Source organism: Falco rusticolus, chromosome 11 (assembly GCF_015220075.1).
Source record: "Falco rusticolus isolate bFalRus1 chromosome 11, bFalRus1.pri, whole genome shotgun sequence".
NCBI lineage: Eukaryota > Metazoa > Chordata > Aves > Falconiformes > Falconidae > Falco > Falco rusticolus.
This window is the reverse complement of record NC_051197.1, coordinates 18928695-18952822: the sequence shown is the minus strand read 5'-3', so window position 1 is coordinate 18952822 and position 24128 is coordinate 18928695. Positions and strand designations below refer to the sequence as shown.

Genomic DNA, 24128 nt, shown 5'->3' with positions numbered 1-24128 from the left:
TTCCATGCAAAGAAGAAAGCAGGAAGGGTTTTCAACATGAATATTATAGATAAAACATAAAATCTGGCCAGCCATTGTTCAACTACATTTTTTTTATTTCACTCATCTGTGGGCAAACCCAGTTTGCCTCTATGCATATAAGGTAAATTAAGGATAAAGTATATGTTTACGGTTTGAACTTGCTTCCACTGGACTCAATTACAAGCTTTTTGAATTGTCCAGAATTCAGCCCTTGCTCACAAGGCAATAAGCCTTGACTTCCATTAGATACTTCCAGTGAAATACAAAATGCCTTCATTGACTTCTAATTACATCTGCACTCTGTAGGAGTGGCTCTACCTGAATTTTACTTCTCTTTTGTATTTTTTTCCTAACCATTCTAAAATAGAATCCACTTATCTAAAAAACCCAATAATTTTCTTGCATGTAGTTGAGACACCAGGGATGAATACCTGAACAGTGTTTTAAACTGCACTCCCATTTTAATGTTTCTGTGTTCATCATTGTGGCTTCCAAGAGATTTACCAATCAGCAATTTCCTTTTCTTTACACCTTTTCTTCCTCTGAAGGGCTGCCCCACATTAACTAGGTTTTATATTTCCAAGACTGGTAAATGAAAGGATCGGTAGAATCATACTGTTTAACTGGGTGTAACTGGCTATAATAGCAGCAAAGAGGATCGTAAAACATACAGTAGCCCCTGCAAAATTACTGTTGGACCTTTTCTTTCTTCCTCAGGCAGCCTTCAGCATTTTTGCAGATGGTGAAAAACCCCACTGGGAATTCCACAAGTTTTTGGACTAGGAGTCTTAAGAGTTCAGGGTTAAATGATCACTCACCAGAACTGTTCTGTGGGCAGAAGAGGCTTATGCTTTATTTTTTCATTTTGCAATTCTAAAATCTTTCCAGCCTCCAGTCCATAAAATACTGGTGAATTTTGCAAAGACACACCAACACAAATTTGAAATCCATAAAATGGGAACCAAAACACACTTTAGTCCAGACTGCAAAAATCTACCAGAGAAGCTGGGTACATAGCTGGACCAGTACCAAGTACCCACAGTGCCACTATGATTCTGCAAATGCTGGTAGCTTAAAGGTAGCTCATGTATTTCAACACAAACTCTAAGCACAGCATCTTCATATGTCATAGACACAGAGGGGAAGGCAGGCCTGAAGTGGCTTAGGTTCACCTTTAAACTGGCCTGATAATGTTGCACAAGGGAGCCTGCATAGCCTAGAGCTGTGTCTACATATACTCTTGGCTACAGTACTCACCTCAGCTAAGTTTGGAGATAGGGGGTGGTGTTAACTATGAACATCTGTAGATCAAAATGAACTGGTCTATAATCCTGAAAACATTACTTAAAACTTCTCAAATATTTATACAACATATGACATACAAAGCTATGTATATATTCTAGGAACAGCTGAGTATACTGATCTAATGTAATAGCAGAATACCTAGTATGTTAAGAGCTATAGCTACTATCTTTATTCTGTTAGAAATTATGCATTGTGGCAGAAGGACTGTTCAGGTTTCATAACTGTGGATACTCTGAAACTTCTCTTGGTATAGCCACATAGCTCTGAAACCTTGTTTTTCAAACTTTCACCTGAATATGCAGTAGCAACTCCCACGCACAGCTGACCTGCTGGCCTCAGCACTGGATGGGATAAGTACTCCATCAAAGAAGTGCTGAGAATAACCAGCCCCAAGAAGCCTTCACAGCCCTTTCAGTGAGGGACAATTCTTGGCCAGAACCATTTCAGAGTGCTTCTCTTGAACTAGGGGTATGTTTGGCAGTATGGGTAGCTGTATCTGAGCTGCTTAGCTTGGATAACAAGTAACAGAGACATGGGGACAAGGACTTCAGCGTGAGATATACAAGATGTTACATGCTTAGTCTGGTGTGTGCCAGAACCAAAATCATCCTGTGAATGTTACCTGAGCTAGTTATAGTAAATTTTGTGTATGCCAGTCTACATTACAGCCATACATGTACAGTCCTGCTTAGCAGCAGCTATGCAGGTTTACCTTTAGTTCCTGTGCATATTCCTTATATCTCTGTTACAATTCAGTGCATTTACAGGCTAATTAATGGATCAAATTCCTGTTAACAGGTCTAGTTCAATTCAGTTACCTTAAGGCAACTCTGAGTGTAGTTTAACACAAAAACACAGTTAGAAAGTACTTAAGTTTAGGTAGATCTAAATTGGAAGAATGTAAGTATGTGCCACAAAAAATGAATGCTGAGCTTTGAGGGAACCAATTCCATAGTGTTACTGGGGAAGCAGAAGATATGTATACTATACTGTTACTTTATTTTTGAAAAGTCAGCTTGTCTGTAAACAAATGGCTTGTGATCACTGATATCCAGTTATCACCTGAAGACTGATAAAGTAGCGCATTTTTTACGAATTAGAATATAGTCAAAAAGGAAAAGGCAATCACCAATGACATATGCCACCACCTAACATCAAAATCGATACAGCAATTCCCTGTTCTTCACTACCCAATACATAATGCTGTGCTATGATGTCATGGCTGTGTTTCATAAACTTATTTTGCATTATTACTGGACTTAGATGTGATTGTCACTAGACTGTGTGCCATAAAGCATAGCAACGACATCTGCACATCAAAATCTGGTTTTTGATATAACAATAATAACATAACAATTTATGTTATTTTAATGGGAACTTTTACATAGTAGAACTGTACTACAGATTTAAAATACTATATTTGTTATTTCTTAAATTACATTGTAGAGCTAAATAAGGAAAAATTTACATTGCTCTGTTTTTATATAAACCACACTATACACTACTTACCAAAGAGTTAATCAACATAAGAAGACAGTTGTTCTGAAGTTCAGTAGGTAAATTGGCAAAGCTTCTCTCTGACAAACATTTTGCGAAATGTTTTCCTACCCATCTGTTGAAAAGAGAGCCTTTCTTAGGTAAGGAAGATGAAATCTGTTCTATCTTCACTTGTTAGCAAAAGTGAAACCTCTAAAGTATTGCAAAGAAAAAAAATGTTTAAAATGAATATTTTTTATGCCAAAATAAACTAAATCCTGCAAAATAAAATAATTTCAACAGAAAGCAAAGAAATGAAAACCATAAATGATAATTTATTTTATTTTACTTACTTCATGCAAGCAGCATATAGCTTTTCCACTCCCAATGAATGAGCAATAGCCATGCATTCTAGTACAGGTTGCTGTTTCCCAGGAACAGGCTGGAGTTGTTAGCAAATTATCACAATTATTGTACATTCTTACTTACAGAAACTGTACAGAAGTACAAATATTCAGTTCAAACAGAAGTACTGTTAGCTACTACGGTATTTAAGTTTGTTTGCCTTTATGCAGAATAGGGAAGTCAACTGCTTCCACATGTGTCAATAAGGTCATGTTCAGCTAGTGAGCCTAATGCATGAAAATTCTCAACTCTAAGCAGCTGTTTGTTTTTAAACTAATTTTACTTGAACAGAAATATTTTCTAAATATATGCCCATGAAATATGATATGCCAATATATGGTATTTCTGTATTCCTATTAAGAACAATTATATATACAATGGAACATATTAAATTATACTTCATGTAATTTAATATATTGAATTAATCATGTGGCATACTGCTTTTCATCAGTTGTAGTTTACAAGTTTCTATAAATAGGTGGATGATACCACAGGCCTTACTCCCATCATCAATCCTAGTGCATTGAGAAGATTTACACATAAGAATAGGGCCCATTGACTTAAGGTAACAGCTTGATCACACAGTTAATTATCTTGCAAATATGATGTGTAAGTAATAGAATCAAAATTCTTCTTAGGCTTCACAGCTCACAAGGTAGCATGAGAACAGACATACCTTTTGGAAAAAATTGCAGTAATCTCTTTTCAAAACGTAGATAGCTACTTCTTTCAGCCCATCTAGCCCGTACATATCTGCAATGCCTAATATGCGACTAAAGAGAAAGCAGTAGCAAGAGGAATAAAAAATCATTTTGATATATGCATTTTGCTTACAAGAAAGTTTGCATGCTAATTTCACGTCTTTGTTCAGTCAGAATTTACTGTAGAGATTGATAATCAAGTGTGAAAATTGCCAAAGAACTATCTTTGGACAGAAACATGTATTGACCTAATAATAATCTCCCAACCACCGAGTTCAGACTATGTAAGAGTAAGCCTCAGCCACGGGCTGAGAAACTGTTTAAAAAGACTCAGTTTCTCTATTTTAAGAGTAGCAAATGAAAAAGATATTTGTGCCAGTAGACTTCTTGCCATTTTTAAGTTTTTTTCCAAGGATTACCTAAAATGTTACTGATGAAATCATATCTGAGAATTATGTCCCTTCCAAATATGCAAAAGCACAGTGAGCAAACTACTAATTATTTTATAGAATAATAAATAACATTGTTTTATTTTCTGTATTGATTAGTTACCTAAATCTTGACATTGGGGCATATTGTAAACAATTCTGTATTTTTATTTTAGATAGATAAGCTTTGAACAACAATTTCTAACATTAAGAAATCATAGTATTTTAATGTTTAGTGGCAGACTTCAACAGCTAATATAAATGGTTTCAGGGAAAAATTCACACTCTTCAGAGCTTACTTCAGTAATACAGGATTATGTATAAAACTCTGATTAAACGCTATCCCAGAAGCAAATGCCAATATTTACATTGGTTACTATATATCATTTTTTATGGATCTAGGACTAACTACTTAGCCTTTGCGTCAAAATGATTCTTTAAACATAAATTCCAAATATTAACTGTTACATGTTATCAGACATTGTGTATGTTATTCTGAAAACTAAAAGGAAGGTACAGGCAAATCGGGAATTATTTTGGTTTCACTCTCCTTGTGTAGTATTCCAAAGATGGCTGCCACATCTTTTCCAGTAGCTGTCAAATAAACAAGATTTCTTCAACAGCTTTAATTTTGGAATTTCCTAAAGTATGTTTAGGTGTGATGATCATGATATTTGACATCTTTGTCTTATATATACTACATGAAAAATTTTCCTTTTGACTTTTAACTGAGAAAATACAGAACAAGCACAAACTACAATTAAAACATAATAGAATTTGGCATATACCCAACATCAACTTTGTCTGGGAAGTCCAGAATACCTCCATATATAAAATGCAAGATGATACTCATTTCTACCTGGCTTATGCTGCAAAAAAAAAAGAGAAAATATAAATAAAGACATGTCCAGAATAAAACACACATTTCTTAGCCAAAGTAAGCTGGTCAAAAGGCTGATACATCATTCAGCTGTTCTGTAAATGGAAGGTAAATGATCTGATAAAGTTAAAGCTATTTCCAAGACTACTGCAATGTAGAAGTATCTAAATGGACTATATATCGGGTGAATTATGCTACTCAATAGTCTTGCTGAAACTTTGTAATACTTTAAATCTCTGAAAAGAAGTCATAAGCAACGTAATATTAGTATCTATGTTGTTTACACTGGTAATATGCATAAAGCATTTTTTTATCATCTCCAAGCTCTTTACTAGTAATAATTTTTAAGCAACTATGTATTTAAAAATTGTTTTATAAAATTATTTTTAATTCTTGATTTTGTGATATATTTAAGCTTTTCCCACAATAAAAATACATTTAATAGTTTTATTGCAATGCTAAGGAGGAATGTTGCATCTCAAAATATTTAGAAAATGTCTTTATGCCTAGATTCAGATTAAGAAATATAGAACTGCACACACAGAGTAGTGTTTGCATCCTTGTATCGTCCCAGCACCATAATGCAGAAAGGCACAGAACATCTATTTTAATCCTCTATTTTAAAAGACACATCTCCTGAACAATACATTATATCTTACTTATGTACGTACATCTTGATGTGCAATCTTCAGAACGCACAAGTGCTGTGTACATTAGTATGAATGGAATACAGTCATGCAGATTAAGCTAAGATCCTTTAAAATGTTAGACATGTTTAAGCAACAGACATTGATGACTAAAAACAAAAGGAAAAATCCCCAACGTTGCAATGTGCTAAGAAGCAAAACCAGCACAGTTGTCTCTCTGTATATTAGTACACAAGAGCCATGAAATCAGCAAGTAGGAGTTTCCCCACAGCCTTGACAGCTGTTATCTTCTGCAGAATTTTCATTATTTCAGAGTAAGTCACATGTACTTGATTTATAAGTGTTTAAAAAAGACAGCATGGAAGTCTGTACCAAGAAGAAAACTGAACTAGAAAAAGTAAAATTATGGATATGATTCTTAATAAGAGAAATTATGTGATATTGGCATGAGAATATACTCATATAAAGATTAAGTACTTCTCAGGAGAAAGCCTCTACTGAAAAACAAGGGTGAAAATTTCTTAGCCATGTAGAAATCAATTACAGGGACAGAAGTGTAAATACTGGAGTAACTGTTGACAACCAGCCTCTAAAACATACCATGCATAGCATAAAAGCTAAGGAATCAATGAAAAGTTTATTGTTTTATAAGGATTAGGAAGTTATAACCAGATCAACAGATAACCTTCCTGCTTTGCAGCAGTGTTATTACACTGACAGAAAACTAAAATTATGAAAATATGAGAAAGTTGGCCAAGCAATTTTGTATTAGCACAAAACAATTTTGCAGCACTGTAAGGTACACAGTTCTTTCTGAAGAACGCTTCAGCCAACATCATGCCTGGAGAAAAAAGCTAACATGTACAAGTATCAGTATTAGTTTGCATTTAAAGAAAATTTAATATATTTCAATTCACTTTTCTGATACTGAGAAGAATTAACCTGGCAGACCCCAGTTTATCTATGAAGTCTTAAGTATTCATCCTGTACCGACAGCTCCATTATTTCCAGCTCTCACACAGAAAGCCATTGTGAACAAGCACACTAGTCAATTTTTTTTTAGTGTGATGCTGAAACAGCATTATTAAATACTATTTAAGAACTCTAATTAGTTGTCTTTACATTCTAGATACACACTGTACAAATAAGCATGAAAATAAATTACACTGTTCAGACATTCATAATACTTTTTATGACATGTACAACATGAAGTGAAAGAAGAGAATTGTAAAATAGACAGTGAATACTAAAATATACTCTAGAAAAAAGGATTAGTACTCTTCTGCTGATGAAAAAGATTTTTTCCCTGAACCATCTGACAACATTAACAAATATAAAACAGCATGTGTAGTGTATTTAAGTCAAAACAGTACACAGGAAATCTATCAGGCTGAAGAAAAGTGTCAAGGCAGATTAATCTTCAGTGCTTTATACACAGCACAGTTGTTATATATTTGCAGTTATTTTAAATAGCCTACCTTGCTCCCCTACGACTTGCAAAGACAACACTTACCCTTGAAGAGTGATGTGCTCTTGGGAGCTTTCAGCCCAACTTCCACTCAGCATAGCAGCAAAGTAACTAGATCTGGCACATAAAATGGCCCTAAGAGAGAAAAAGTAAACATTATTCCACTAGATACAAATATTTATTATGAGAGTCTTTGAGAATGTTGACGTAAATCTTTGCCCTTTGTGCATTAAGGTGTCATCTGTATACTGCATGCCTTTTCTTCCAGTATGTTTGGAATTTCAAAGTACGCTACCGAAAAAAAACCACACAGTACTCTAAATTTCTCAGTTAAAGCTTGTTTCTAGTATGACTGACATTCACACAGAGGACATCTATCATCACAAGCATTTTCCTTTTATATAATATAAAATTCAAATTTATTTTTCCTATTTACCAAATAACAATAAATAACCTCATTTATACAGCCCCATTTCAGCCAAATAATTATATCTTGAATTTCTTAAATTCTTTTTATATTACAAAATGTGTATTTATTAGAAGGAAAAGGAAAAATATACAGCTTCTCTTATTTGAAATTGGCTGGCCACCTAGCAGCACATCCTAAAAGTCAAAGAGACTTGATACTAACATATGACACAACAATATGATGTGTGTTTCCAGCACTGTTTAAGAAGAGTTATCAATTACTTCTGTTTAGATTTCTTACTCTTGCATTTTTAAAAGGCATGACTGGCCGTAAAGGGGCTAATTTGATTTACTACTACTTCCAAAGACAATAAAGAAACCCCAGTCCAGTAGCCTGTGTAGCTGAGTATCTCCACCAGTTTCACAGTCTTCAAAAAAAACAGATGAGACCTTTGCAACAGGAGCTTCTTAAGCTGGAAGTGGCAGGGCAGAAAGGAGGAGAAGATAGTGGATAAAAAATGCTTTATGATTCCAGCCTTCCAGATTTATATCAGTTGTAGTGTTAGCCTTTATGTATCTTATCTGGACTATTGCAGATGTAGACAACATTGTCATACATACAATTTTTTCCTGACTCTTACTAAGCTTCCTATTATTTATAAAATTACTTTATGTCATGTATTTCCTATGGCAGAAAAAGCAAAGTGTTATATTAGGCATGAGAATCCTTTCTTTCACATGTATTTCCTGACTCTTAAAATGTTTTAGAGCACTCTTATTTTGCGTAGGAAGAAGTAAGAAGAATGCTATTTATGGTCTCTTTTCTAGTCATTATGTAGTCTGGAATGTCTCTTCCCTCCTGCTTCAGAAGTCTCAATACTTTAAATTAGGAACTTCTCGCACATTCCTCCTGTGATTCATCCAGCAATAATAATAATGAAGCTTTTACAGAATATGTCATATCTCAGTGAAATATGTCAACACATAAATGGGTATTACATCACAACTTTGAGTATATGAAATTCTGAATACTCTCACGATCTTGTTTTTATACGATACAGTAACAATGGTTTAATGGAGATATGACATACACTATCTCCAATTTGTCACCCTCTTCCAAATAAATTTTAGTAATGAACAGGGCTAAATCAGCTTCAGGGCATAGTTGAAGTGGATTTCAAAGATTTATTTTAAATAACACACCTACTCAGTAGAATATGGACAAGTATGTATTACCTAAATATACACTGATAAAATTTTAACTTATAAAATACATGGAGATACCAAATGAATTTGAAGCAAATTTATCTGTGCTTTCCTACTGTCATGGTTTGTGCCACAGGTTTATTACTGAACAAATTTAATTTTCTCCACTCAGAGCTCTGTAGAATACAACCAGCACTAGGAAGACATAACTTGGCAGCTCTTCTCAGAGCACCACTGCTCACACTGTAAAGTCTATTGCAGGTTCATATGACTTCATGAGAAAGTAAGGAATACTGAGATAAGTGGGTGTGAGATAGTGGGGTCTTAAATTGTCTCCTGTTTGAGAACTTCCAAAAAACCCTTAAAATAAGTGAATCATACTGGTGCTTTCACCACAATAATACCGAAAATTAGACTTCCCTTATTGACTCCTACTGTTCACATGATGCAGTACTAAAGCAAGAAAGCCTTGTGCTTGTTTCAGAACATCATTGTTTTCTCTATGGTTTACTGCCATTTTTTTTGGTGCTGGTTAGACTAGTACATTGCTCCAGGCAGTTAAGTGGCCTAAATTAAAGAAGCACTGCTGACAGAATCTTTTTGTTGAGTTTCTTTCTACATTATTTTCTTCTCAAAGTTGCGGACCTGAGAAAATGTCTTATAGTGCAGACCAGAAGAAACAAACATGCCTAACTACACTACATTCTAGAAATTTAGTATATATCCTAATTCTGTTATTTAGAGAAAATAAAATACTCCCTTCACACTATTATGACAGATGTTCTGTAAAAATATTTGTAATGCCAGTATTGTAACCCCACACACTGGTTTTGTGTTGAGAAAATACAAAAAGTGGAGGGGTTTTATAATCCCTTTCTGCTATTTATGTAATAAAAGGGAACAAAACACAGGCTGTCTAGTTTGCTATCTCAAATGCAAACAGACTCAAATCAAAGGTACAAGGAATGGTACTGACACTTTATTTGCTTTCCCAAGCTACAGAAGTCCAATAAGCCAAAGTTCTTAATGGTGTTGGACTTCAGATCTAATAAAGGCTGTTGACAATCTTTACATCTACATGACTGCAGTAATGAAAGTAAAATCAGATTCTGTATGCAGGTTCTGAAGAGCAGAAAAAACCCTCGTAATTACTGCTACAGAAGTTTTCTACCTGTATGGTAATTTTATTCAGCATTAATAGCTGAATAGTTTATTAACAGATTTTTCATTTTCTTCAGACAGCACAGATTATTTTAAAGAAGGTTAGCAAACAAAATCTACACAGTATTTATACATAAGTGTATACTTATTATATCAGTTTACAATGGCAATCTTAGAAGTGCTAAAATGCCATTGTTTTCACAATAGTTGCCACTAATGAGATAAATTATTTTCATTAGTAACAAAGTATGGCCACTTCTCACATAAGACCTAAAAGCTATTATATGGTTCACAGCTAGATAATAGCACCAGCAATAACTTACTATAGATATACAGTATATATAGATATATAGCAGCATTTTATACTAGAAGGATTTTGGTTGAAAATCTTTACTGTAATACTTACGTACCTGTGAGCTTGAAAATCTTTGCCTTCTATGCAAATATTAATATCTGGACAACAGCACTTATTGTAGAGCATCATTAAGTCTTCTCCTAACACAGATGCAGCTTCTAGTTTCAAATTACCTGCAGATGGAGAGAAATAGCTATTTTCACTCTGTCCAGTGTAGACTGGATTATCAACAGCACACAGACAACTTGATTTTAAAAGAAGAATCTGACATAATGAGATTTTTTAGTATTGCATGTTCAAGCTAGAATTTTTCTTGAAACTTTTTCCAGACCATGCATATTATTTCTCACTTTGACTTGATATATCAGAAATTTGACCAATGCTTCATATTTGATACCTATATAAGTGCTACAGTTACTCTTTTGTAAGATTATGTAGGCAGCTCATTTTTTCTACAGAGACGTGGTACCTCTGCATTAAAGAAAAGTAGACTCTGAAGAAGTTCAGGGTATTGTAGTGCTACAAGCTTCTGCCTGAACAGATTCGTTGCTTGATCCAATCTTACTGACACAGCTGTATCAGCCATCACCTCTGGTGTAGATGCAGTCACACATTTCCTTGTGTTACTTATCTCACTCACAGTTGTAGCAGGGACAATTCTGAAAGATTCCAAAATCCTCATAAAACAGCAGTGGAACTAGTGTAATTTGCTAGAAAAGGCAAGGAGTAATGGAGGGATTCTGCTCTGTGGAAGTCCTACATGATGAGTACTCAAGTTTGCTGTATTACACAAAAAAAGACAGGACATAATGCAGATGAACATGCCTGATGCCTGACAAATCCTGTCAGATTTATTACGCTAAACATTGGCTGGGAAGTACTTCTGCCAAACTTCTGCAGCAATTCATTTCTTCGAAGTATGAAAAAACGAGGTGGACTGTAGCAAGGAATATCCACGTAAACTGTGTTATAACAATAGCTTTAATCTTTGCCCACATTTTTACATCTGTATAAGTATTTGCATAATTATGTAAAAGAAAAAAAACCAAAATGAACAAACAAAACTATAATTCCAAACCTACCTTCAGTGGCTTTGTTGCTTTCCGCATCAACAACCACTTCCGGAATTTCCTCTTCAATACAAGATGAGCAATCATCTTCTTTCTGCACAGCTCCACTTGGAGTATTCTGATCAACAGGTATTCTTTTAACAGCTCCAAGACAATTTACATTTGTTTGAGTGTTCTGAAGAGTAGCAGTGTTGTTTTCTTTTATTAATTTGGGTTCCAATACCTTTTTCATCATAGCCAGCTCCTCAGCTTCTTTAAGATTTTTATCAGATGAATATACAAGCCTAGAAGTTGACAGCAAGATTACTCCTGTATTTTTTTAATTGATCAAAATAAACAAATAAAAATTGACTTTTATTTGTCTAACATAGTTCATGACCAGAAAACCAAAGCTGGACTCTACAGTCCTTAATAATAAAAACCCCTTTTTAAAACTGTATCTCTGGCAAACTTGCTTTGTCAAGCATTGAAAAAGCATAAACAAGCACTACAAATAAAACGTAGTTATCAGGTTAAAAGGAACAAAGGTTTCTTTCCCTCACTTTGCTTTTTTAATTAAAGGAACTTTTTCCTGCTTTTTATAGCTCATATATTAATACTATAATCATCTACTGGCAAAAGCATAAGCAAACTGTATCACTAACGACTGATTTAGAAATCTTAGTATGACCAAGAAAAGGCATTTGATTGTCCTTTAATATCAAATTTACAAACCCCAAAATATAAAAACCTTCTAACATCAAGGTTACAAGTACAAAACCATAAGACTGGTATAGAGATATAAATGAATGTTATTAGATATAAAAATTTTAATTTCAAAGGAAGTGCTTGAAAGCATGAAAATTTGCAGTTAAGATTACCCAAGAGCTTTCACTTTGCCCATATAGTAATTCCAGCTTCCCACTTGCCCATCTGTTTCACCAGCTTATTTTTGGCTCAAGATCTGGAAATGCTAACAAAGCCCACAGTCTGTGACTGCAAAGATCTCTTATTTATAGATACTGCACTCCAGCAACTTAATGGAGCCTTAAGAAGTCAATGTAACAGATAACATGATTTATCAGTGGTTTCATACCACATAGATGAAGTTAGCAAAGTTTAACAGAAGAGCTAGTTACTTTGGATTTAGCAGATGTACTTACAGATCTGCATTTAGTCACTCATTCCATGGCAGTTTTTATTGTTAATACTGGGAACAATGTAATTTGACTATGTTATTTGAACACTATCCTCTAGAAGGGCAGAGAAAACATATAAAGAAGTCTTCTTCCTTAAGTCCTGTATTTAAAAGATTGAGTTAGGTAGAATTTTTTTTTTTAAATCTGTGTGATACACGTTCTTACTGAGAGAGAATGACAAGAAACAAGAATGTAGGGAGTGGGAATTTTAATATTTTATTAGATTTGGAAATCAAGGGCCAGGAAAACATTTGACAGGAGTAATAAATTTTTACAGTAGGGTTGGTGGACCCTTTTTATGTGGATTTTTAGGGTTGTTGTACCTATATGTGCTTTCAAAACTTCTAACCTGTGAACTTGGCCTGACCATGTTTTGCTTTTTGTATTTACAGTACTTTCCAACCCAGTGTAACAATAGCATGAGGAAAAGGAAAGTAATAACATGCCATATTACCAAGAACATTACAAGAACCAGAACAAGGCTGCTTGCTGGAGCAGGGAGATTTTGCAGTTCTTTAGAAAATTCAAGACCATGACTTCCACGCATCACTATGCTGCTCAGTACTTAACACTTGTGTTTTACAGCTCTGTGGCAGTAGGACTCAAGAACAGAAATTCAGAGTAGAAACCCAATTAACCTAAAGATTTCAAAATTCCACAGTATTCTGAAGTTTTGTCTTCACGTTGTTTCTGCACATTAGATCTTCCAAGAAAGGTCACTTCACACAGAGAATGCCACTACTAGACAAAATGTAATCAATTCCCACTTTATCCCTGCAGCTTCACCAGATGTAAGCAGATACCACAATTACAAAAGTAAACTGGTAATACATAATGAATGTGAAGAACTGCAGAAAGATCTCAAGTAAGGGTTTGTTGAAAGAGAATTGCCATTCAAAACATGTCACTTATTCACCTCTCCGTTGCTGCGGAGCTATTGCATATTCAACATGTAAAGACAGTACTAATTGACTTTGAGGGAGAAAGAAAATTAGCAGCAACAGATACTGTGCTTTGCCATAAATTCATTTTTAAAATATTTTTTGTTTACTTTCTGCCAGTTGCTGAAAAACATATCCATGGGGAATCTGATAAACAAGGCAATGAAGCAACAATCTGGGGATCCTCATGTTGTTTTCAGATAATCCACATAAGAAACCTCAGGAATGCAATTTTATCACTAGGTTGAAGTCATTAAAAATGGCACCCTTACCACAACTAGGAACTCTGTAAATAAACCAAGTGGCATGTTCTTGAACCAGAACTAAGTGGTTCTAGATCAGAAAAAGTTATTCTATTTGAAATAAGTTTTCTTCCTGTAAAAAGTCAAGGAACTTTCATTATTTCAGTTAACATTTAAAATCCAGCCACAGTCCTGGATTCATTACTTCCAGAAATTCAGCAGAGTATTTGTACATTAAGAGTCCTGCTTAATGCAGACTCTAATTTACTACTTTGAAAGACTCATGGAGGCATCCATAATTCAGCTTCACAGACAGCAATAATGACTGTGGCACACCTTTTAGAAAATTCCCTTTATCTCAGTTAAACTCCATTAGATGTTCTTTCTAGAATGGAATGTACTGCAGCTTTCTAGAATGTATTATATCAAAGTTTGCTTGACAACACCCTTGATTTTATAGGCTTATTGCTAAAGGCAGAGTAAGGCTTTCTAGACTGATTTCTGTGGAGTATCAAATGGTGCCTTCTTGCATAGATAAAAGCTAGGGAAATCTTTCATCCACAGCAAAATGCATAGCTTGGACCTTGGAGCTCAGATGTTTTAGTGATAATGTAAAACCATCTTTTTAAAACACAGAGGCCTACTGCAGAATTATGATATGAATGGTTTTTACCATTCCAAACCTCTTGAGCAGGCATTGTTTGATGTGATACCTTAGTTTAGCAAGTTAAAGTGCAAAAGATTACAATTCTATAAAGTTACAAATTTATTTTTTAAATCAGATAGAGGTATCATCAGGAGGTCTTAGAGCTTGACCAGTTTTGAACTGAGTTAAGTATTTACAAGAAAGCAGTTTTCATAGTCATCTGAACAGTCACAGGCAACATAAAAATGTTCCAGTTCTTCCAGTATCCCTAATGGTGGTCAGGATAGAAGTAGTTTGTACTCACTATGACCAAACAGCTTCCTAGTAGAACATACAAGGAGTATGGAGTTACTTTGGTTTTGTAACAACACATAGCCTACTTGGACATCTCAAAATGCTCTTTGAAGAAAAGTATGTACTTTGTGGGTAGTTTGCAAAATACTAAGAAAATGCTAAGTAGCACAACCAAACTTACTTTTGTGGTTCTAAAGATTTCATTCATTGTGTTGTTTTTAAAGGTGTCCTGAAGTTACATAACCTCTCATTCCAAATCAATGAAGCTAAATTATTTGGGAAGGTTCTCAGCCTTAGAGGTCTCTATAAGGCCGACTCCACACAGTCTTGGAAACCATACAGTGTCATTAGAAGAGCAATCGTGCGATTCTGTTCTTGGAACAGCCACAAAGCCATACAGACTAGAATCAGTAAGACATGCTTAACACTCACTAAAAATGTAAAAAACATGCTAACAAAGAATTCCTAAGACGATATTTGGGTTAAAAAAGAATTTTACATTATGATCCACTTCTTTGGTCCTTCAAGTCAAAAGGTACATTTCCTTACTGCAGGCCACACACGCTGTCTGCAAGACTAACAAAAATACCAAACAGAAATCTTTGATGCCACTAATGACCATGGAGACAACACAAATAAGAAGGGAAGTGGGAAAGGGCAGGTTTTATTTTTATGAAATACCATACTCAAAAACACAAGGAACCCATTTTTGTTATTTCCAAGAACAGCAAAAGTCACTGGAAATGACACCATTGTCACCAAACTTCACTGAAAGCTGTTAGGACAGCCTCTCCTATAGTCCCCAAAGTTGCTAACCAAATAAAACTACTCAACTAATTAGGCATCCACCTTTCAAATGCTCCCTACTGCAGCTTCCACTTGCTCTGAGTGAGAGTTCTTCACTGAGAGCACACCTGGAAAGTTACCTGCCATCTTCTCTTTACAAATGTTCTCCTTGAAGTTATACAGACACATACACACACATCACTGATGCTATTAGAGAAGTGCTTTTGAGTTCTTAGCTATTTAAGCAGACAGGATGTTGTACACGTTGTTATAGATAAATTGCATATATGCCCAGATTTGCAGAGCATCAGTAAAAAGATTACAAAGCAGTCCTGAACAAAAGCCATTAATGCCAGGGTAGAGGATATTTTTTTTCTATCTTTATTTTTTTTTTCCTATCAGCTAGCAACACATACTGATTGTTAATGCTAAAGTCTATCAGAAAATCAGAAACTCCTCCATCATAAATACTACGGATATTAAGAAACTGTCTGCACAAAAGTCCAACATATATGAAAAGGTGAAATTCTGCTGTTTGACAGCGCATTAGTTTAACTGCCCTGAAAAAAAGACACTATGGTAACTTTAGAACAGAGAGACAAGTACACATACCCAAAACAGGATACTTACCTGGTAGCATAAGGGATAATACAATTAATGAAAACGGACAAAAAAATAAATGTATTTTTTATTTACAAGTTGTATGGATTGCTGCATGTTATTTTTTATTAGGAACCTCATATAGCACATACCAGAACTTTGTAGTATCATAGAATGGTTTGGGTTAAAGATCATCTAGTTCTAAATCCCTTGCCATGAGCAGGGACATCTTCCACTAGACCAGGTTGCTCAAAGCCCCATCCAGCCTGGCCCTGAACACTTCCAGGGATAAGGCATCCACAGCTTCTCTGGGCAAACCATTCCAGTGCCTCACCACCCTCCTTGTGAAGAATTTCTTCCTTGTATCTAATCTAAACCTACCCTCTTTCAGTTTGAAGCCATTCCCCCTTGTCCTGTCTCTACATGCCCCTGTAAAAAGTCCCTCTCCAGCTTTCCTGTAGGTCCCCGTTAGGTACTGGGAGGCAGCTGTAAGGTCTCCCCAGAGCCTTCTATTCTCCAGGCTGAACAAGCCCAACTCTCTCAGCCTGTCTTCATAGCAGAGGTGCTCCAGCCCTCTGACCATCTTTGTGGCCCGCCTATGGACTTGCCCCAACAGGTCCATGTCCTCCTTACGTTGGAGGCCCCAGAGCTGGATAGAGTACTGCAGGTGGGGTCTCACGAGAGCAGATCAGAGGGGCAGAATCACCTCCCTTGACCAGCTGGCCATGCTTCTTTTGATGCAGCCCAGGGTATGCTTGGCTTTCTGGGCTGCAAACACATATTGTTGGGTCATGTTGAGCTTCATCTCAGCCAACACCCCCAAGTCTTCCTCAGGGCTGCTCTCAATCCATTCTGTGCCCAGCCTGTATTTGTGCTTCGGGTTGCCCCACCCCATGTGCAGGACCTTGCGTTTGGCCTTGTTGAACTTCATGAGGTTCGCACAGGCCCACCTCTCAAGGCTGTCCAGGTCACCCTGGATGGCATCCCTGCCCTCCGGCGTGTTGACTGCACTGCACAGCTGGGTGTCATCAGCAAACTTGCTGAGGGTGCACTCAACCCCACTGTCCATGTCACTGACAAAGGTGTTAGACAGCACCTGTCCCAATGCTGACCCCTGAGGAAAGCCACTCATCACTGGTCTCCACTTAGACATTGAGCCGTTAACCACAACTCTGAGTGCAACCATCCAGCCAATTCCTTATCCACAGAGTGGTCCATCCATCAAAGCCATATCTCTCCAGTCCAGAGACAAGGATGTTGTAGCAACTAGATTAGCACTGAAATATCTTCTGTACACATATAAAATACCATATTATACAGTTTTACTTAAACAAAGCTCTGTGTTATCACAATTTAACCCCAAAATAAAAACAAGCTATATTAACTTTTGTTAATAAAAATATCACTGAGAATGTAGAAGGTCTCTGAACTCACTCCCTGCCCATGGTTTTAATACATTCATGTCTTTAGCAAACCCAACTGCAGCAAATACTCTCATGAACTGCATTTAATCTTGGTGGACTTGCAAATATCTTTCAGTAATATACCTATAGCAGTGAATCTTTGTTAGTGCAAGTTAGGCATGTCATATGCACAACTTCAACTTACCTGAATCATTTAAGATACTTCCGTTTCTCTTTAGATTTGCTCAAAGAACTGTCTGCTTGATTTTTGCAGCTAAGATTGTTATTTTAACTGCATTAATTCCTTGACACAAGTATTTAAGTAAATTTCTTCTCATGAGATGCAACATCAGCTGCTTCGCTGCCTCACACAAGTGCCGATTAAATTTTCCAATATCTTGTGAAAGATAAGCATTTCAAAAGATGAAGAACCTGGTCCATAGGCAGTCATGGTCCCAGCGAAAGGTTTCTACCCATTTCTCACAAATCGAAATTATTTTTTCCTTGGGGTGTAAATCCATGGCATTAAGATACAGTTTTCCAAAGCAAGATGTTATTATCACACACATACTGAACATACTGCAACTTGACAATTTAGCTTCCCAACTTCCTCTGAGAAACTGAGATTAGATACAAACATAGGTTAAAAAAACAACAACCCAGTAAGAAAAAAAGACCAACTCATTGTTTCTATGGATGGGGAAAGGAGATAAGGTTGCCATTGTCTGCCATGTGTTTAAAGCCTGTTTTCATAGAAAGAAACAAATCATTATAATGAAGGCTTTCTTCCCCCAACACGATATATGGCTTCATGTGATATCTTACTTAATTCCCTCCCTCCTTTCTTGCTTATCAAAGTCTAACTATTCTCAATGACCAGGTAAGCTCACATTTACAGCTACAACAAACTAAATTGATGCTATAGTGACAAACACAGACCAGAGAATATGGTTGTATGCATGAAAACCATTAAATCAGAACAGCCTAGCTATTCAGAGGAGCAAATTCAAATTCCTTAATCCCTTAACTTGGGAAATAAAGGCTTTGGCTCACAATAATTTGGACTCAACTTTCTCAGTTTTCACTGTTCACTGAAGATAAGCCTTTACAGAGCATTTTAATGTCCACAATTCAGGATTTATTGTTTCACAAAATTTAACAGGCACATCAGATTTCCCATATTGCCCATATTTGTAGGTCAGGGTTTGTTAATTCTGTTTGGTTTGGAAGGGATGGAGTTTTTTTCAGCTGTATGGCTGAATCCCTTATGTGTTAATGCAAGGGAAAGAATAGTTGTGGAGCCAAAAAACGCACCTGCAAGTGCCACAGAAAGAACTTTGCAGTTAGCTTGTTTTCAATCAGTCAGAGAAGATACTCCTTGCATGGTAAGGTACACTATATCAACAGGCACGAGTGGTGAGACGATAAAAGGGAAGGACCGTATAAGAATAACTGTATTATAAACCACAAAATTTCAAGAACATGGAAGGCATGCTATTCTCCTGACACAGAGTGGTGTGCAGTCATAACCCACTAGAGGGGAATGCATAAGCCTAGATACCAAAGGTAAGATTGCTGAGGCATAAGTGTAAAGTAATTCAACATACATGAGCAGAAGTCATGTTTGCCTCCTCCAAAATAGACAGAATCCAATGGGGACTATGACTACCTAGTAATCAGTAAGAATAACCTCATGCGTAACTTAAAGAAATGTTTCCCTTTTTAGCTACTTTGCAATCCAGTGTTACGGAAATATAACTGGAAATTGTATTATATTTAACAAAAAAATATTCACAAACGTGTTTTATTTGGTGCAACTGCTTTATGAAAACCTCATGTGCAAAAGAAGGTTAAGCTGAAGGTTGAGCTAAGCCATCATCTTCTGTAGTGCCAGACTGATGTCATGTAATTTTAACAGGTACCCATCCCTGGCTTGATTCTTTTCCCCTGTGCACAGAAAAGATTCTGACAGAAACAAGCAACAACGAGATTACAAGAGGTGTGACTGAGTAACAGATGAAACTGGAACAATACTATAGTGTATCTGTTGTATTAATAGCAGTTACTACAGTCTAAGATTTTTTTTCTACAAGGGAAACGTGCATAGAGTCTACAGAAAGATGTTCCTGTCATCGTGCTGTCTAGGAGTTAACCTTCAAGAATGTTTTTGCCCGCACTTAAGCTAGACGTAGCATCCTTCTGCTGCCTCATACAGAACTATACAAACATAACACAATCAAAGCCTTGGCTGGTCTACTTTGAATCAACTACTGGTAGTGCAAATTAACTCCCGTGGCAGTAAATATCACAATGGCAATTGTATTCCTTTGTATTTGATCCATGTTATTGGTTTTTAACTGGATCTGACTGTCATTAGGTCCTTCTCTGTCCTTCCTTAAATCAGATCCCATTAATAATATACTAGGAGACAATGACAATAACAACTAGGTTTTTATTTCTAAAGCTGTATTTTTTCCAACTAAAAGAGTAAAAAGCAGTTTGCCTCTCAGCAGGCAAGATATTAATCATCTAATGATCTGTGACAAACTGTTGTCCTTCAGAGATGCTAAGTTTCCCTCTTCTTGAGGCAGACTGCAGAACCCTGCTTGAGCAGTCATCTCCTGCCATTGATGTGCTTGCAATTATTGACCCTTTTCTAGCTGCATTACGAAGAGTGACAGAAGGCTACAGGAGGGCAGTCAATATTACATTAGCTTCATCAGGCAAAAAAGTGGGGTGAATGGTGTCTAAAGTATGGATGCTGCACTTCCTGGTGACCAGCACTTCCTTGCTGGTATCTTCAGACAGTGCAAGTATAGGGAGGGAAACAAAGTAGCGTTCAGCTGCTCATCTATTTCATGCTGAGACTATGCAGAAAGATCAGCATGAAGTTCACAGTGTCCTCCATCCTGCTCAAAAACACTTGGGAGTTTGGGAAAAGGAACCGCACAGCCTTCAGCACACAAGTGACATGTAGCCCACATCTCTCCTGATTAAGAGAGACAGAGGCCCAAAGGAAGTATGTCTTACTGAGATGCATGCCAGATATAGCTTGTGAGAAAAAAACACAAAACCCCCAAGGAAAAATAGAAGCTGAATACAAGCAGGAAAAGGAATGAGATTTTCTTAGAGCTCTGATGAACTCTTCAATACTATACTAGTATTCCACTTCTACTCTACAAGCAAACAGTGTTTATAACCATAAATCCTAGGATTTTTGAGGGAAGACTACAATGTTCTCTTGGAGGCTCAACAGCAGCTACAGGTCTTTGTTACAACTCATCATGCAATTCAGATGCTCCAAGAACTAGGCTAGCTTCCAGTAAACCTCAAGCTGTAATTTAAGGCACTGTTTTGGATTTGTGAAGATCTAATTAATCTGCATCTTAATGCAGAGAAACCAGTGAGATTCAACAACTGCTGATACTCGCAGAAGTTATTGTTTGAACAATGAAATTAGGCTCTTTTCAACCAAAGCTGCTTCCTTGCCTTGGTCCAAAGCAGTTCACCACCACCAAACTCCACTGTATTTTGTATCACAAATTTTCACAGAATGTATTAGGTTAGAGGATTCAAAAGCTTTAGTATCAAACAGCACTGAAGACTACCCTAAGAAAAACCAACCATTTTGCAAAATGCACTTAATCCATAGCTTAGAATATATGGAAGCTTCATTTGAAGAGTTTAAACTCACAGTGAAAAGATAAAAGGTTTATAATTAGATGAGCTGTTTTGATTTTAGAAGTGTTTTTCAATACCATGCTTTCTGGAGAACATGCAGGACTCTAGAGATCATTACTTGCCTTCCAGCAAACACAGACAACATTGAAAGCAAGTATCAGTGAACTGTAGACATATTAAATGCTTACCATTAGGAAAACAAAGGAATGATACAACAGTATATAAATAATTAAAATAATTATTCCAAATCCCAATATCCAAATTAAAATAATTTGCATTATCATGCTTTTGCATTGGTCCTCTGTACCACCACTCACATGAATGTGAAGCAAATTAATGAAACCAAAGTAATAATGGAGTTAAGAAATATACGAGGCGTGAACCATGCTGTTTTGTTGCTTACTGCTTGGTTTGCTGATGCTCCTGGGCAGACTTTGACAGTAACTGAACAAATGCCAGTTTATCAGCCTGTTTCACTACAATGATTCTGCGTTTTAGATATTACCTGCAGTTCAAAAAGTTTTCTTTCATACTTACTATGACTTCTATACCCTGAATGCATATTTTTAGCCATCTGCTGCCTTATTTACAAATGTAAGGAGAATGAGTGAAACCAATACGGAAAGGTCAGCCTAGGTTATATTTTAGGCACTAAACTTTGAACTGCAGCATCCTTGCCCTCCTCTTACCAACAGTCTCAGGAACCTGCAAGCACATACATTTTTCTTGGCACATCCTGAACTCCTCTGAAGTCGCGGAAGCCTACCACTTTGCTCCTGTCCACGCCCCAAAGTGCCGGCTATTACATTGCAGCTGTTTTATAGAAGGTAGGTGGCACCACCACAGCTTTGTTAGAGAAAAGCAAACGCTGCTCTCAGTTCTCTGAAAGGAGGATTAGAGGCACTTACAGGCAAGGAGGATTGCAAGGTTGGTGGTGGCACCAGCCAACACCCTTCCCGTACTCACCTAAGGTTTGGAGCAAGACAAGCGAGATGTCAAATATGTGCTAACAGCCGGCAATGGGAACACATGTGGGCCCTTACACCAGTCCCTGGGGAGCAGCCAGCCTACACACTGCACGGCCGGCACGGCACGCCTGGCTCAGGGATCCAAGTTCCGTGGGAAAACTGTGCTGCATTTGGCCTAGCCCAGAGGTCACTAGGATTTACACGATGATCGCACAGCTTCTAACTTGACGCATCCTCATTGAACTTGATGAAGTCCTTCTGCGTCTCCAAATCCATAACTTCTTGGGTTTTTTTACCATGACAGAGTGGATTTTCTTTGCTGTTTTCACTAGGTAATCTTCCCAACGAGTGTATTAGTAGGCACAGATGGTTTTAAAGGATACATTCGGGATTTTTGCTGCGTTTTCTCTTGTTCTCTTACAAAGCCTTTACATACCACAACAAACTCACTACGGTGGAAGAGTAGGCCCATGCGCTGTCAGCAGAGGGACCAAGGCAGAAGAAAGCAAGTTACAGGGAAGTAAGACCTTTGCAAACGCTGCCGGCAGGCTGTGAAGATGCTGCTTTGAACGGGAAAGCTTTAAAGCAGGTGTTAATACCGGCAAGATGGGAAAGGAAGGCCAGGGGAGCGACGCCGCCACCAGCCGCCCCGGCCGCGCACTCACCGCAGGAAGCGCCGGAACTCCGCGGGCCCCACGCCGTCCAGCAGCAGCACCTGGCGGGGCGGCCCCCCGCACAGCCCGGCGAAGAGGCGCGGTGCCCGCGCCAGCAGCACGGCCCGGTGCGCCCGCAGCGCCGCGTCGCCCACCCGGATGGTCACGTCGGAGCGCGTCCCCTCCGCCAGCAGCCTACGGGAGCGTACCGTTACCGCCGGCCCCGCGCCCGGCCCGGCCGCCCGCCCGCCGCCCCGCGCCTACCTGCCGAGGTCCTGCCGGAGCTGCTCGGCCAGCGCCTCCTGCAGCCGCTGCCGCTCCACCGCCGCCGGGCCGGGACCCTTCGGCGCAGCGCCGCCGCAGCGCGCCATGTGCCAGCCGCCGCTCCGCTCCGCGCCCGACGCGGCGGCAGAGACGCGGGGCGGGGATCGACGGACAGTCCCGCAGCGGAGACGCCGAGAGGGCGGGCCGCCGCGGTCACGAAAACAACCGGGGCAGCGCTCGTCGCCGCGGGTGGCGCCCGCCTTCCCGCCAGCGCCGGCGCCAAGGGACCGCCTCACAACGAGACGCGGGAGCCCCGCGGTGCGGGCAGCGGCGCCGACCCCGCTGTCTCGCGGGGAGCGTGGCTAGAAGTGGCCTCCGCCAATAAGGGCCGGCGGCGCTCCTCCTGGCCCCGCCCCTCCCCGCGGGCCCCCTACCGGGGGGCGGGCGGGCCCGCCCCGCCTCCCCGCCCTCCCCGCGGGCTGGGCGGGCCCTCCCTGCGGAGGGGTGGGAGGGGCCTTCCGGCCCGGCCCCGCCGCGCCCCGGCTGCTGCAGGGGGGGCGCCCTCTGCCGGCCGCCGCCCGCGCCGGGCTGCCCCGCTGCCCCAGCCCGGCCGCTCTTTTACCGAAGAGCAGCGCGATCGTACGCAATCGGTGCCTGCCGCGACTGGGACGGCAGCGCCGGCTGTTTCAGCAGCAGAGTCTGGCTGCTGATTGTTGCCCGTTACCCGCGCACCGGCTGCACTGCTGCCGGGGGACCGGACACCGGCCCGCGGGCGCTCCTGGGGCTGAGCCGCACCGCCCGGCGCCGCTGCCTGGCCGAGGCACCCATCTGCTGCGGGGGCGGCACCCTTCCGAGGGTGGCAGCGCCTCTCCAACTCGAAGTCAAAAAAAGCGCGTAACTATTTAAGCTGATGAATGCTGAAAATATTTGAGGTGAAATTA

At 38.8% G+C, this 24128-nt stretch overlaps 1 protein-coding gene across 1 annotated transcript in view; it reads right to left on the bottom strand.

Moving 5' to 3' along the window:
* BTBD8 (BTB domain containing 8) overlaps positions 1-23521 on the bottom strand; it is a 44915-nt gene extending 21394 nt beyond the window's left edge. Inside the window, exons 1-9 of the mRNA XM_037403739.1 lie at positions 23188-23521; positions 22936-23118; positions 11544-11815; positions 10517-10634; positions 7377-7466; positions 5125-5205; positions 3884-3980; positions 3156-3244; positions 2836-2938 (exon numbers count right to left, since the gene is read on the bottom strand). Coding sequence (XP_037259636.1) covers positions 2836-2938; positions 3156-3244; positions 3884-3980; positions 5125-5205; positions 7377-7466; positions 10517-10634; positions 11544-11815; positions 22936-23118; positions 23188-23294 — 1140 coding nt within the window. The 5' untranslated portion in view covers positions 23295-23521. The remainder of the gene's footprint in view (positions 1-2835; positions 2939-3155; positions 3245-3883; positions 3981-5124; positions 5206-7376; positions 7467-10516; positions 10635-11543; positions 11816-22935; positions 23119-23187) is intronic.
* Between the last annotated feature and the right edge of the window lie 607 nt (positions 23522-24128).